This window comes from Anabrus simplex, chromosome 11, assembly GCF_040414725.1.
Source record: "Anabrus simplex isolate iqAnaSimp1 chromosome 11, ASM4041472v1, whole genome shotgun sequence".
Taxonomy (NCBI): Eukaryota; Metazoa; Arthropoda; class Insecta; order Orthoptera; family Tettigoniidae; genus Anabrus; species Anabrus simplex.
Genome location: NC_090275.1, coordinates 11931728 through 11948427, shown reverse-complemented (window position 1 = coordinate 11948427; position 16700 = coordinate 11931728). Strand labels below are relative to the sequence as shown.

At 37.3% G+C, this 16700-nt stretch overlaps 1 protein-coding gene across 4 annotated transcripts in view; it reads left to right on the top strand.

The window, feature by feature from the left end:
- LOC136883537 (REST corepressor) overlaps window positions 1–16700 on the top strand; it is a 230794-nt gene that overhangs the window by 65308 nt on the left and 148786 nt on the right. For all 4 annotated transcript variants that reach the window (XM_067155907.2, XM_067155908.2, XM_067155905.2 and 1 more), the window contains one exon: window positions 12255–12338. In XM_067155907.2, the coding sequence (XP_067012008.2) occupies window positions 12255–12338 (84 nt within the window). The remainder of the gene's footprint in view (window positions 1–12254; window positions 12339–16700) is intronic.

Here is a 16700-nt window from a genome sequence, read left to right as displayed (position 1 = left end):
GGAATTACTTCAAAGGATACTATACAACTGGTATAAGCTTAATATTTACATTGCATTTATTTACTTTTTTTTTTGTTACCCGTTCTGGAACCTAAATAGCATAACGACCTGCTGCGTCTTAACCAGAGCCCTTTTGCCACCACTTTTCAGAGTTCCTGAAGGGTCTTCACAGCTACCGTAGCGGTCCCAGGGCCCTCGATGTTCCCACTGTACTTCACCCCTACAGGCAGTCCCCTACTTTGGCTGTCCAAACTCCTTAGACCAGGGGATGGAATTAATTTATTCACACACATTTTTTAAATTTAAAATAACCTGCACTGATCGAATGCCCTCTAACACTTCATTTATTTTCTCTGTTGCTGTTTATTCTCTTCTTGAATATCTGTACAGATTTTCCACAAGTAGAGGAGAATCTGCTTAAATATATGCTTTTGTTCCTACTTATGCCGTTTCTCACGAAATTCTGTATTTTAAAGAATGAGAAATAGCGGCTGCACATGGAATCAGTGTCTCGGATTTGAAGTTTAGTCGATGCTTGATAAATTTTATGAAGAGAAATGGACTTTCTCTTCGACAAAGAACAACATTATGCCAAAAAATGACGAATGATTTCAACCATTTTCATCACTTTGTGATTGAGAAGCGTAAAATGAAGGAATCAGTTTCCATATGCCACAAAGTAGAACAATCGGTAAGAAAGGAACATACAGTGTTATCGTACGCACTACCGGAAGCAAGAAACAACGATGTACTGCAGTGCTTGTTGTAACAGCTGATGGCAGAAAGCTTGCCCCTTACATTGTACTAAAACGAAAAACAATGCCTAAAACAAAATTTCCGCGTGTGATCCACGTTCGTATTCAAGAAAAAGGGTGGAATGACACGTCACTCGTACAAGATTGGATACGATGCCCTTCTCGTGTTGGACCGTTTTCTTTTCTTGCCGGTATGTCATTATTTTGACATTGTACTTTTATTAGTTCATGTTTATTTCACTTCAGGTCATATTGTCAGCTCGTAATGGGAAGAATATTTTCCAGTGTTGGTACTTCAAACCCACGTATCTAACTTACCTGATGTACCGTATTTGACTTTTCAGAAAAAATCTCACTCCGGAATTTTACGCCAAATGACGATAACTGCAAATGAGTTGAACCAGTTGTGTTTATATTATATTTGATGTATCTTTTAAATGTAAATGAATTGTAAATAATTTACAAATATCTGAATTCTTTGAATAATTTACACATCCGAAGTTTTCGCTTGTTTTTTTGTCAAAAATGTGCGCTAATTACGCGAGAAAATACGGTATTATGCATTTTGTTATGTGTGTCGGTGTGACATAAATATTATTATTCGTATGTGTCATAAATGAGACTGATTAGGTACATTATCTTGTGACCATTTTTAAGTTTTCTTAGTTTATTATTTTAAATTTAATGGTCAATTCGCATTGTAACTGTAGATATGTATGCCTTTTATCCTGACCTTTTTTTTCACCTAGACAATGGTGGAATATATGTGATGAAATCCAAGAATTAAAAAATCTTCCTATTTTTGGTTTCTGGTAGGTGTGACATTGAGACATTCATCAGTGCAAAGAAGAAAACCTATGTAAATACGTTGTATTTTGATTTATAATCAATGTAGATATAACTAAGTTATTACATTTTCCAGGAAATGGATAGGAATTTTCTAAATTTACAACTAAATAATTTACAAAGGTTCCAGGGAGTTAAAAGAATGGAAGAAGGAATGGTACTGAAGCAAATGATGGAGGCTAAGATTGAAGGAAGAAGAAGAAGTGGTAGATGCAGACTAAGAACAATATTGTGGAGTGGAACACAATTGAGTAGTAGCAGTGGTACTTGGATAGAGGAAAATGAAAAGGTGTGATTAACATCTCAGCTGTGTTATTACTTATCTAATCAGTCATTACCGCTAGTAATTGAGTACGCAGAGGATGCAGAAAACTCGTCATACATTATTACGCTGCTGATACTACTGACATTATAATCAATTTGAATATCCAACTTCATGCAGACGCCCACTATAGTACTCCATTACAGGGTGTCTACTGATACTGGAAATATACTGTAATTTTGAACCATATTTATTTATTTACATAGTTCACGCCCACATTTGAGCACTTAAATCAATCCATATACACTGCAGTCTTCACAAATTAGTTGTAATGTTTTCTCAACTTCCTCTTCTCTTCCCAGAATTTCTTCATTTTTTCTGACCTGGCTGCCCTCTCTCCATCTGTAATGGTGTACTTTTTTCGTATGGCTGTTTTTTATTTTAGTCTTGTATCTCTACTTCTCAGAATCCTCTTCTCTTTTCTCTCTGCAATTGGTTTCATTCTTATATTCAGCTCTTCTAAATCATTCTGGACCTCAACAAACCAATTGTTCTTGGTTTTACTTTTCCAAAAGAAATTGAATAATTGTTTCAGTAGTCTGGTCTCTGGTAGCCTTACTGTGTGGCTGAAAAAAGCAATTCTCCTTTTTCGCATTGTATCCACAATTGATTCATTTTCCCGATAGACTATTTCATTAGGCAGCGGTGTCCATTGTCCATTAACTTGATGTTTTTTATTGATTGTCCTGATGATCCTTCTGCCTCTTTTTTGGATTTTATCCGTTGTTGCTTTGGTATTCAACTTAAACAGAGTTTCACTTGCATAAGTTGCTTCAGGTTTAACTACACAGGTTTAACCATAATGTTTGAATTTGGATTTATCGAGAGAGATTTCTTCTTAAATGTTAACCATGTGACTCGTTTTGCTTGTCTCAGTTTTGTTGTTCTTTATTCTAGTGAGCCTTTCTCATTTAGGTTCCAATTTATAATTTCCCCCATGACCTTAGATGTTAGGCCCCTTTAAACAACAAGCAACATCAACAACATAATTTCCCCAAGATACTTGAACTTTTTTACAACCTTAATTTGTTTGGTATTGTTTAGTTGAATGACAGGGGTGTCCACCTCAAAGGTTGGCATAATTTTTCTGTCTTTTCAAATGAAATTTGTAATCCCACTTTTGCTGCAATGTTTTCTATTTGTTCAATTTGGACTTTAGCCTCTTCCACATTATTTGCCAGTAGTGCAAAATCGTCTGCAAATGCTAAGCAGTTTAGTTTTATATTTCTACCAATCTTGATGTTTGGTTGGCATTTCTTTCTCTATTCTTGCATGACCTTCTCCAGTACACAATTAAACAAAATAGGTGAGAGACACCCCCCCCCCTGCTGAAGTCCAGTTTTGATTGTAAATGGCTCAGACAATTTTCCTCTAAATTTAACTTTTGCTTTAGTATTCTTGAGAGTGATTCCAATAAGGTTCATCAGTTTTCTGTGAACACCAAATTCTTGAAGGGTATTCAGTAATGACTCCCGATGAATACTGTCATGAGCTTTTTTGAAGTCGACAAAAGTAATGACTAGGTTCTTACTTCGAGCTCTTTGATACTTCATAATCCACTTAAGACTGATGATTTGATCTGGACAACTTCTACCTGGCTGAAATCCTCCTTGGTACTCTCCAAGTTCTTGGTCCAGTTGTTCCTGTATTCTTGCGTAATTAATTTTAGAAAGGATCTTACATGCGACATCAACAAGGGATATCCCTCTATAATTATTGGGATCTGACCTATCACCTTTCTTGTGTAGGGAGTGGATTATTGCCTAGTTCATTCCTCAGGCATTTTTTTGGAGTTCCATATGTCAATAATACGTTTATGCAAGTTTCGGTGAGTTTGATCATTGGCATTCTCCTATAATTCTGCAACCAACTGATTTTCTCCTGCTGCTTTATAGTTCTTGAGCAAGTTAACGGCTTTGATCACTTCCTCATTTGTTGGTGGTTTAACTTTTTCTAGCGGTGTTTTATTTTTTGATTTGGGGTCAAACTCCAGATATTCTCTTGGGTCTTTGCAGTTGAGTTCTTTTTTGAAGTAGATTGCCAACAGATTAGAGAATTAAAAAATACTTGTGGTTGATTGTTTGGCTTAATGTTATTCGGTTTTTCAAACAGTTTGACCGTTCAAAGTTTCTGAACTGAAAGAAGTTTTCAAAGGAAACCGAAGTTTCCCCGGTAAAACTGAATGTAAAGTTGCGAGACTTTTAAGTCACATACCGGTAATTAATGTTTGAAGCCGGCCCCGCGGTTGAACTTGCCTGCCTCTCGCACGGAGAACCCAGGTTCGATTCCCGGCCAGGTTAGGCATTTTTACCTGGATATGAGGGCTGATTCCAGGTTCACTCATTCTACTTTTACCTTTAATTGAGGCACTATTTAATGGTGAGATGGCGACCCTGGTCTAGAGAGCCAGGAATAATGGCCGAGAGGATTCGTCACACTGACCATGCGTCACCTCGTAATCTGCAGGCGTTCAGACCGAGCAGCGGTCGCTTGGTAGGCGAAAGGCCCATTGGGGGTGTAGTTTGGTTTGGTTTAAGGGTGTTTGTAAGATTTTTAGGTATACATATATCTTTCTTTGTGATGTTTAGCCAAATTGTTCATGGTTCATTCATTCCCCGATTTTCCATTTTCCCGTGTTGTACGTTTTTTTACGGTGGTCCCTCCAAAAATGGAGAATCGAGGTTCCACTGTACTTATGTTGTACAGTAGTAACAGTACAATTACTAGAATAATAACTTGTGATTTTCTCTAATAACCCGGCGTCGGGATGTGACACCCTCATTGCCCAGCATCTCTCTTGCTGTTGTAGACAGCCACTAACTTCCCCTTTTCTGCTAATAGTGTTTTCAGTTTCCGTTCCCTTTTCCTTCATTCTTCTTTTTTTCAATACTTCAAGTAGCCTATAGTATGATATAATTCATTGTTATTTATTTATTTATTTATTTATTTATTTACCTACTTACATTGGTGTTGTACTTATTTTTCTGAGACAAAGAGTAAATTAAAAGGAAAGACTTCTTTCAAAGATGACTGGTTGACAGAACAATAAATTCAGATTGGATTTGACTTCAGAGTGGCAAGTGATAACTATAACTCCGTGTGTAGGACTAGTTTTGATATTAGCAACATGGGGGGGGGGGGTCTTCAGTTTGATCTCATGCCAAAGGCAAAAGGCACTGAAATAATAAAAATGACAGTTTGAATAAGTTTTATTTTCATGTTTTGTGGAAGAATGGATTGTTTCACTTTTAGGGGGTGAAGAGATGCATATACCTTTCTGCAGACACTTGTTATATGGTCATTCCAGTTTAATAACAACGGCTAGGTTTTTTACAGACATCTGAAAAGGTATAGCTTCACCACAGAACATAAGAGTAGGCTGTTGTGTGACGTTTAGAGTATTTAAAGGCCTAGATTGCCCTACTATGATTGTTTGCGTTTTCTTCGGATTAATTAATAAGTAGTTCTCTTTTGCGTACAAGCTAATTGAATTTAAAGTCCAGTTCATTTGGTGGATTGCTTTGTAAGTGTCGGAGACTTTAAAGTGTGAGTATATCTGAAGATTGTCAGCATAAAGGTGATAGTCGCATTCATTCAGGTGAGTAGAAATGTCATTAATATAGATTAAGAATAAAAGAGGTCCAAGAATAGACCCTTGGGGAATGCCAGATAGCTTAGTCCATCATTCTGTAGTCATCATGTTTGATACAACTTGCTGTTGTCTGTTTTTGAGGTATGAGCCCAAGAGCTGAATATCAGAATGAGTCATGTGAAGTTTTTGTAACTTAGCTGACAATATGTCTATATTTACAGTTTCAAACGCACTACTGAAGTCTAGAAGGGTAAGTATAGTCAGTATTCATTCGTCCATAGCCCGTCCAATGTCATCCGTGAATTTGATTAATGTTGTAACAGTACTGTGTCCTTTCTTAAAACAAGACTGTAAGGGAATGTTTTTCCAAGTATTTAACTATTTGTTTATACATTTTTTCCAGAACCTTAGAAAGTGCTGTGAGAATGCAGACAGGTTGGTAGTCAGATGTATGTATTGCTTGCAGGAGAGTTTTTTGGGGACTGGCACAATGAGTGCATCTTTCCATTTAATTGGGATATTGCCTTAATTAAGGGAGGTATTAAATAAATGCATAATAATGGGCAATATTATGTCAATTATGTAGGTCAAGAATGAAATTGGGAATTTCATCAGCTCCTTGTGTGAGATTTGACATTACTTTCCTTCTTACTTCATGCTGTGTAATGGTATCAAATTCAAATACAGGATGGACTGGATATTGTTGCCTTAATATATTGTCAATGGTGTTTTGTACTGTCGGTGTGACAGGAGTGAGACGTTCGGTGGAGAAATATGTATTTAATTCATCAAGGGACATGTCAGGATCAGTATGCTTTGCAAGTGATTTGCCAATATCCAGTGACCGAAGTTGTCACCACGTGGAACCAGTGTTAATATTTTTGTCTAAATGCTGGAAATAATTACATTTCTTATTACGAATTACAAGTTTAATTCGGTTTCGAAGAACATGGTACTGCTCATGTATGTCAGCTAGTTGAGTCTGTTTAAAGCGTCGGTGTAGTGCGTATCGTTCTTTCATCATAGTCTTAACATCAGTAGTGTCAGCCAAGAACAGGGCGGGCGTGTTATTCTCACATTACGCTTTGGTGCATGTTTGTTGTACAATTCATGTAAATGGGAATTAAATATTTCCACTTTCTCTTCAATATCGCTCTTTATCATTGTCATAACAGGGGCAGAGTAGTGCATCTTGTCTCAGTATAGAAACTGCTGTATATAAAGTAACATATTTAATGTTTTTTTCTGTGTTGCATATAAAAGTGATTGTTTTCATATATATATTTCTTTCTTGTGACTTATTATCTAGATCAAGTTTTTACTGAGAATAAGCCTGGTACAGAATCTATTCAAGAACGGTTTACTTCCACAGTGTGTGTTATGTGATACTCTTTTCTTTGGCTGTGTCTATTGGATGTAAGGGTTAATGAAGTGATCCAAATAGCCAAAAGTGCATTGTCACTTAGAAGCAGTGATGTTAGATGTCCGGCTCCACAGCTAAATGGTCAGCGTGCTGGCCTTTAGACCAGAGGATCCCAGGTTCGATTCCCAACCGGGGCGAAGATTTTGACCTTAAATGGTTAATTCCCTTGGCTCGTGGACTGGGTGTTTGTGCTGTCCCCAACATCCTTGCAATTCACACACCACACACAACACTATCCTCCATCACAATAACACACAGTTTCCTACACATGGCAGATGCTGCCACCCTCATCAGAGGGCTGCATCCGGCTAGGAATAGCCCCATAAAACAAACAAAGAAAAAAAGGGATGTTAGACAAGACTTTTCAAATATTGTGTGTGTGTTTTTTTCATTTCTATAAAACTGTCAATTTGTCAACTTTTTGTCTGGTAATGGTTTTAATAGTCTTACAAACAATTTTGTGTTCATTGGGATTGTAATTTTTTCCAAAGCAAGAGTTGTATAAATTTCCTAATTAGATTTAAAAGCAATGGGTGGAGTGGAGGGCTGTGAGGGGAGCTGGAAGGCCCTGTAAAAAATGTTTGTATTTAAAAAATCAAGGCTAACTGAATTTATTAAAAACAAAATATATGCATTTGTTGGCAAAAAATTACAAACCGGAATTCATCAAGGGTGTAATTCTTCCTAAAGAACTTAAAATAATTCATAGCATTAGGTACTGGAATGTTATTGATAGTTATACTGGAAATATACTGGAATTTTGAAAGTGGAACTCAGTAGACACTCTGCATTAGCGTGCAGCACCTGAAGTAGAGCATTCGGCATCAAAATCTTCATCTGCTGTTCATTCGACTCATTAGGCTACCCCACACCCATTAATGTGTCATGGTGTCAGTAGTAATTTCTGAGTATACTTCATGATACTGTAACAAACTCTAAAAAAAAAAAAAAAAAAGTTTTGTCATAAAATACTTTTATGGCAGTTTTTGAATTAAGATTGTTTGCACTTGATTGACACAACTTGGAGTTGGAGAAGGAAAAATAATAAATTCAGATTCAGCAGCTTTTGTTTTTGAAACCTTTACCAGATTCATTTTCTTTGTGTGATAGTATGTGAGCATATGCACAGTACTCGCAGAATATGAAGGGTAAAAGATGAATAACATACAGACTAGGCAGGGATAATTCCAGCTCAAAAAATGATTCACTGATAGACCTGAGAATCCAGCTCAACATCTTAAGGAATGTACAAGCGGTAGTAGTTACTATGCCAGACGAGTCAGGTCAGTTGCTTTAAAAAAAAATGTATATTACCGTATTTACGCAAATAATCCCCGCATAATTTTTAAAAAAATATGAGGCACGAAATTAGGGTGTGAGTTTTATTTACATCAAGGTTGGCAACATGCTCTTGGTTCATATAGCTTTCGATGTTGGGTGTACAGTTATGCTTTGTGTAACTGTAGATGGAAGGAAATTGCCCCCATATGTCATGTTTAAACGGAAAACAATTCAGACTTTTAATTCAAAACTGCTTTCGGATAAAAAAAATTTGTTTACAGAGTAATTTAAATTCAAATTTTCTCAGTGTCACGGTAGAATGCATCTTCCAGAACGTGCAGGGTAGCTTTCCGCACTTTCACTCGCTTTGGTGCGGCTACAGTATTTCATAGTTGCTAAGTATGAGTGAAATCGTAATTCGTTACTATTCAGCATTTTAAGGAACGCCACAATATCATGTAGCAGGCAGTGTGCAGAGAAACAGAATCCGCTAACACTAGCGATGCCTACAGTTGGCGAAAAAGCATGGTTCATAATTATAATAAATTTGTATGCATCGAACAATATTGCCAATGCCGATGAAACTGCATCTTTTTTTTAAAATGCTGAGATCAAACAGGCTTACGGTTTTAAAGGAGGTAAGGTCACTGTACTGTGTTGCAGTGTAGACGGAATCAAGAGACTTCCTACTCCCTCCCCTCTTCATAGGAATGTTCGATTAGCCACGGTGTTTTAAGGGCAACGGGTACTTCTCAAGCAACTACAAGGCATCTAAAATGCATAAAATACAGTAATCCAATGAATAAAGCACTTGTACACAGTAGCCAGCATAGATTTCTCCTCTTCTTTGAATCATGATTTTTTCTTTTGTTGCGTGAGGTTATGGTTGCCAGTGAGTTATCCAAGTGCATTATTTTAATACTGTAAATGCGCCTTATTGGATACATTTTGGAAATATGTTCTCTTTTCTTTCTGTGGCATTTGAAAGGTTTAAACCATGAATAAATGTTAATTGCACACAGTAGCGGGTCTTAGAATATTTTGTGACGTGGCAAGGGTTTGGAATTTCTGAATTGCGAGTTGGCGGTTAATTCAAAATCACGTAATTCAAAGTCACATTTTTGCGTCTCTACGACTTCGAATTTACAGGGTTTTATTGTATCGCAAAACTAACAAACGAGTTCGTAGGTGTGTGTGTTTCAAGTGTTTTAGACATGGAGTGTGACGAATTTGTAATTTAAGAGAGGATTCTAGTGATGCAAGATACGAAGAATCTTCCGATCTACAGAAAATCGAACTTATTGCAAGTTTAGGTTAATGAAAAACCTGTCACGGAAGAAGGCCTGCTCACCAATTTTCATGGCAAATATATTTTATAGCAGTGATAATGCATTTTTTTTTCATCTCAAATATGTTCAGGCAAAGTAGCTATATCTGTCATGTTTATATTTGTGTAAAGTCCACGTGGAACTTAAGGAATGATATGAAATGTTTGTTTTTGCCTACTTTATGCCTCTTTCGCTGGAAGGCATTTCAGTTCATTTCATTTTTTTTTTTTCCAAAATTATCCTTCCTAAAATTAGAGTGCGGGAATTATTCGCGTAAATACAGTAAATATAATAAATAGAGGTTTAGTAAGGATCTTTTCCTTTCCTTTCTTTTCAATAAAAATTTAATTTAACTAATACGAACATTTGCTCTCAAGAATAAAGTTGTAATAATAATAATAATAATAATAGTAATAATAATAATAATAATAATAATAATAATAATAATAATAATAATCGTATGGCCTCGGCTAACTCTGCAGACATTTCGATTTGACGCCATCTGGCTGTTTGCTTATCATTTTCGACGTTCCGTTTTACTCTATGCCCACTAGATGGCAGACTGAGTTAACCGAAAACTCTCTTGAGCGTCTGTGACTGAGATTTAATGAATTTTGTCTGGTAAGCACCAAATGTGTCACCAGAGATATTTTGCATGTTGACATCATACGACATGGAGTGTCAAATGTACTTCTTTCCGACTTTCAAAAATCTGACTACCTCTGTTGGGTTTGAACCCGCTATCTTGGGATCCGGAGGCCGACACACTACCACTGATTCACAGTGGCAGCTAATAAAGTTGTGTAAAGATAGCAACGTGAAAGGGAACACATAATAGGACAAGCACAATGACAGGTCGGTGTAGGAAGAGGGAGCAATAGATAGAGAAGATAAGAACAAACATGAAAACATAAAAGGGCCAGGACAATCTCCTCGTTACCTCCATTTCATGTTCCTAACTTTATACAACTAGATCTGACACTTGTTTGTTCCTTTCCAATACTTATTTCATCCTGTTGGGATCCTTTTTTCCTTTTGTGTTAGCCGTGTGTTCCTAATCTTTTACCACCTTTATTGTATGTTTCTTCTCATTTCCTGTATTTATCCTTTCTTCTTTTCCTACACTTCCTGCATCAGGACTGAAGATCTGCCAAGCTGGCCCATCGGTGAGTGTGTATGCCCACCTTCCTGATCAGATGAAGCTGTGAAGGACAAAACAAACTTGTTGGGGGTTGAGAAGAGCAGGAATTGATGAGAGGACCTGTCTATTCAAAGATGTGGAGATTTGTCGTGGTCCTTCTATGCTTTAATGTTTGTCCTCTATTGGTCCCTCTTCTACACTGACCTCTCATTGTGTGTTCCTTTTCATTTTCCTATCTTTATGTAATTTGATTTCCAATACCTACTCTCAAGAATGCAAAGAAAAGAACAGAGACTAAATAAGTGTCAGTGTGTACAAATTAGGCACCAGGGAGCGCATAGGACTAGTTCTTTTTGTATGCTCACTTTCTTTCCCAATACCTGAGTCCTGCTATTAGTTTTTCCTTTCTTTCCTGTGAAAGAGATTTGCGAGATTTAACAAACTTTGGTAGAAGAGACTATGAGGTTACCATTTTACATAATTTTTACATAAAATACTTTTCTGTCAAAAAATAAACTAAAGAAATCTAGAGGTGAAGTTTCTGTGGAAATACAAATGTGTGCCATAAAAAAAACTGACCTATTCACAGGAACATTTTGTTTCCATTATGTTCCCATGCCTCTCACCTTCCTTTACCTTTTTGTGACTTGCCCTTTTGGTGATGAATCAACTGTGGTCACTTATCCATGGGCTGTACGCATGCATAGGATTTCCTTTACTTGTACTACTGTAGGTTCCGGTGCCATATCTCAATATACAGCATCAGTTAACTACTTGAGAGATTGTTGCAAAGTCGACTTTAGAACACACGCACATAAATTTGAACTTACCTGACTGGAGTGCCGAGGAGTACATATATCAGCAATTAGGTAAGATCTAGCTGAGCACACAGATATATCTGATGCAGGTGATGTTCCGTGGGACAGTCGGTAGTGCCATATCCATACTGACGATTGCACCTTTCCTGGTTTGCTGCTTATGTTTCATTCTCCCTTGTTTTAGTTCTGCTTTTCAACCCATGTCCACTTGCTCGAATTACTACGTTTCTCTACATTTCCGGACATGTTGTTGATATGGATAATTTGCCTCCTGAAGTTTTGCCTCCATTATTTGGTCTCTCTCTCTATATTTAGTACATCACACATGAGGTGCTTGCGCCCTGTAGTTTATGAGAACAAGTGAAAGGGAACTGAAATATAAACATTGCTGACTGCAATGTTACATATTGACATACTTTCTGAACTTACGTCCCTGTAACATTATTATTAACAAGACTTGTATTCATTCTTCCATGGCAGCTGAATATGGTGTTTGATTAGGAGTCTCACCCGAAGTGGATTATTAAGTGTTTATAACATTGTGTGGAATGCCTTATCATAATTAATTTAATTTCTTTTAATGTTAACAGTGTGAATTTAAGTGGGCTGCTGCAGTCAGTTTTTCATAAGTATATTTTCGTTATGTCTGCGATTGCCTTATAAACGTCATATTCTATTGCACTGTGTTAATTTCATAGTTTTGTGATTATTAGTTCAGTTTTGGGGCATATCAAGTTGCTTGTTTCAGAAATGGACGATACACCGTGGTATACGTCGTAAAAGTGGATCGCCCCCTAGAACAGCCCAGAACAACGATGAAGCTATAACTCAAGTAAGTCTTGCAGTTTTACGTTGTCCTTATCTCTTAGATAGGGCATATTTTGAGTGAATGGTCTTTTCACGGAGTGGGGAATGTTCCAGGGCTGCCAGTTCTCATGGCAGGTGATGGGTATCATTCTTTAATAGTTCTCTGAAATACTTTTCTTTGTGGTGACCATAATTAGAATACAGTAAATTTAAGGTGAACATCATATTTAGGGACTGGACGCTTAGGTTTTTACTTCTTTAACTCCAAGGAGTTATTCAGATTATACGGATAATATTTTTCAGTGAATCTGTTTGCAGCTTTGTGTTAACCCTAGTACTGCTGCAGCATTTTCCTTCAAATGCTGAAGTCATTTTACTTAAATCTAAAACTTTTATTTAAATCATGAGATACATCTATAATACACTATTTTAAAGCTAAAGGATCAGTCTTTCTGCTTCAGTATTAAAACAATTGCTCAAAAAATAATAATGAGTAATACAGAAGAAAATATTACAACAGTTGCCATTGATGCTTTCACAGCCCGTACTTATAAACATGATGCTGTATAGGCTTTTGGGCTTATGCGGTGTCAAGAAAATAAGGTGAAATTTCTTTACGTTTCACAGAGAACTGTGCTCTGCGTCATCAGAAGAAAATCTCGACTGTCCACGAGAAAGGCTTCTTAAACAGTGACTTTTTGAAATTTAGAACGTTATAATAGATGTGGAAATGGTACGTTCATTCGTCACCAGATGGCTCACTGGACGTGCCACAGCGCTAGCGTTCGAAGCGGAAGTTTACCGAACCATATGAATCAGTCTAAGGAGGTCACATAACATGTGTACGTAACAAATGACATAGACAGGTGTATAACATTGACACAAGCCTGGAATGCAATATCTGGTGATGAGGAACGTACGAATTTGGAAAACACCAAGACGAAATAACAATAGTGAAGGGACAGGGAAGGGAAATACATACGTAAATCCTTAATGGCTGGCAACCAGGTATTACTTAATTGTTAGCCAGTATCCCTGTTGAAATTGTTAGGATTTCTATGTATTTCCACAGCTTCCCGTATAATCCTGGACCTGTAGTGTCTAGTGTGGGTACGAGCTCGAGCATCCTGGAACATGACATCATGACCCGACGACAGAGCGTGCTCAGCTATTGTCGATTTGTCTGGTTGGTTGAGACGAATATTACGTTCATGTTCCTTGATATGGGTACCAATGGACCAGCATGTTTGGCCGATGTATACCTTGCCGCAAGTACAGAATTCCCTCCAGAAAATTTTTGAATCTGTGCCTTACCTGTTGATAGTCATTTCAGCAGTTTTTGTTTTACTGATGTTTAGTCCATATTACTTAAACTTGCCATTCCAAAGATTTAGTTTCTCATATACTTCTGCTTAATTTTCTTTGCAGTTCAGAGCATCATCTGCAGATATTAGAGTGTTAACCCTTACCCCTCGAATTAAAGTTCTCTGTGTTTCCTCTACTACTCGTATTTTAAATGTACATTTTTATCTTATATGACCTGTATTAATCTTTCACGATTTTGGAGATAGCACTTGGTTTTAAATGATGTAGTTAGGCTATACACGTTTACAGCAAGCTATACTGGAGCAAATAAAAGCAATATGTGGAATTTAAGACGAATTATTTTGCATTTTTATTATTATTATTATTATTATTATTATTATTATTATTATTATTATTATTATTATTATTATTATTATTATTATTATTACTGTTATCGCATACCGATTGGTTTCGTTAATAATTTAGTGTACAAATTATCGCTAAAAAGCAATTGAAAAACTCTATTCAGTCTCTGTTTTCATACCTCGCGGTAGTTTGTAGGCTGAAACCACTGTAAACGGCAATTTCTTGAAATCTGAATCTGTTGATTTACAATTGTGCCAGCCGTCAGCATCAGGTACATGTTGGGTTACGGTACACAAACCGACCATCGTCAGTTCACTTTTAGGCATCGTGAAATGCTATTAGATATATTCATTAGGAGCAGAGGTGCAAAAGTACTGAGGTTTTGTGTGTTGCCTGACATATACAACATATATATGACTAGAAGAGCACATGGCGGCCATGTTTGTTTACTATCGCTCGAGCTTTCATGTGCGTGATTTGACAGCTGACTGGTACACTGCCATCTAAATAATGGATTTTTGACTGATTGTCGAATAGTATCTGTATTCTATAAAGTTCCACGCGGAACCAAAAGATGGCAGTACAGTATATCATCGTGTATTTTGTCGGCTAAGAGACGGCAGACGAGCGGTGGGCGATAAAATGCCATGTCGGGTCTCCCCCGACATGCGACCGGAACGGGAATATCGTAATGTCGGGCCTCACCCGACAGACGAGTGATAAAGGTTAAGCTTTTTGCAATGTTCTTTGATGGATTTTATGATCCAATCCATGACAGTGTTAAACATAGGTGATAACCAGACACTTCCCTACTGGATTCCTCTTTTAGTTTCAAACCAGTGTGATCTTCCATCCCCTATTTGGACACAGCTATTGATAGAGCGGCTTTATTCGAACAAAATATCCTGGGGGAAATTTTTTGATGTTAAAAGAATATCTGTACCGGTACTTTATCAATCACGAAGTCTGGTGCATCTATACCTTCTAGGCTTGCCCAGATTATCCCCTTAGGCACACTGCCATAGGCTTTCCCCATGTCCATTAAAACGATCACTAATTTGTTTCTGTACTCGTAGTGCTTCCCTGTTTGGACAGAAAATGTGAGGTCTCTAGCGCTTTGGCTCTTCATGAAGCCATGTTGCTCCTCCTCCAATAACAGTTCTTCTATATTCCTGATTCCACTGTTCATTTCCTAAATCGTGAAAGTGTTAAAACTGGTTTATGATGATTTCCCGATACGTCTTTATTTATACTTTCTTTGTGTGTTATAATTATGCTATTGGATAGTGATGGCGAATCTATGACGCGTGTTACTATACGTCTTCTGTGGCATGTCAAAAATTTAGCTGCTTAGCCTATTTTAACATTACGCTTTATTGAAAAAGTATATCTCAGTTAATTCTATGGCCGTGTTTTATATAAATGTTATTAGGTTGAAGCAAAAATATACCTTATTCTTGAAATGTGCCTGTTTTTAAAATGTAATTTTCAGTGATTTTTGCAAAATAAATTAATGAAATATTCGGTTGAATTGATTTATGTGTTATGCAATCTATTAGCTAATTGAAGTCAAATTCATAGTAATTTTAAAGGAAAATAACTGGTGGCGCAATAGACAGTAAAAAATAATGCAAAAGACCCTGATTGACACGTTAGTCGATAAAGGATATACTGCAGAGTGTAAAAATATGGCCTTCAAAACTTAGAATGTCCAGCCCTGCGGTGTAGGAGTAGTGTGCCTGCCACTTACCCAGAGGCCCCGGGTTTGTTTCCCGGCCAGGACAGGAATTTTTACCTGGATCTGAGGACTGATTCAAGGTCCACTCAGCCTACATGATTACAATTGAGGACCTGTCTGATGGTGAGATGGCGACCCCAGTCTAGGAAGCCAAAAATAACGGCCGAGAGGATTTGTCGTGCTGACCACACAACACCTCGTAATATGCAGGCCTTCGGGCTGAGCAGCGGCCGCTTGGTAGTACATGGCCCCTCGGCGCTGTTGTGCTATGGGGTTTGGTTTTGGTTTTCCAAAAAAATATTTTTTTATGGGCTAAATGGATGTTATGGTGAGAGAGCTGATAGAATCAACTCTAACGCTGCTAGAATTTTTTCTGCACATTTCTTCCCTCATAACTATGAATTGGACTTAAAAATGAACTGAACCAAGCTCGATAGCTGTAGTCGCTTAAGTGTGGCCAGTATCCAGTAATCGGGAGATAGTGGGTTCGATCCTCACTGTTAGCAGCCCTGAAGATGGTTTTCCGTGGTTTCCCATTTTCACACCAGACAAATGCCGGGGCTGTACCTTAATTAAGCCCACGGCCACTTCCTTCCAATTCCTAGGCCTTTCCTATCCCATCGTCGCCATAAGACATATCTGTGTCGGTGCGACGTAAAGCAAATAGCAAAAAAAAAATGAACTGCTTGGCTTGTCATTAAAAAAGGTCATTGAAGGCAGATGCTGTACCCTCTCAAAATATTCCTAACTGGCATGGAAATGACATTGATGCTACAAGAAATGATGATGATCAGCTGACAACATTTGCACCATTAGTGGTATTAAAATAATTACTATACTGATATTCGGAGTGGGAAGAAAAACATCTGAAATTATTGTGAATAGGCCATTCTTGTTACTATATTTCCTTCTCTCTATGATTTTCTACTTGTATACAGAAATTATTACATTAGGTTTTACAGAACTTCTCCAGTCAAC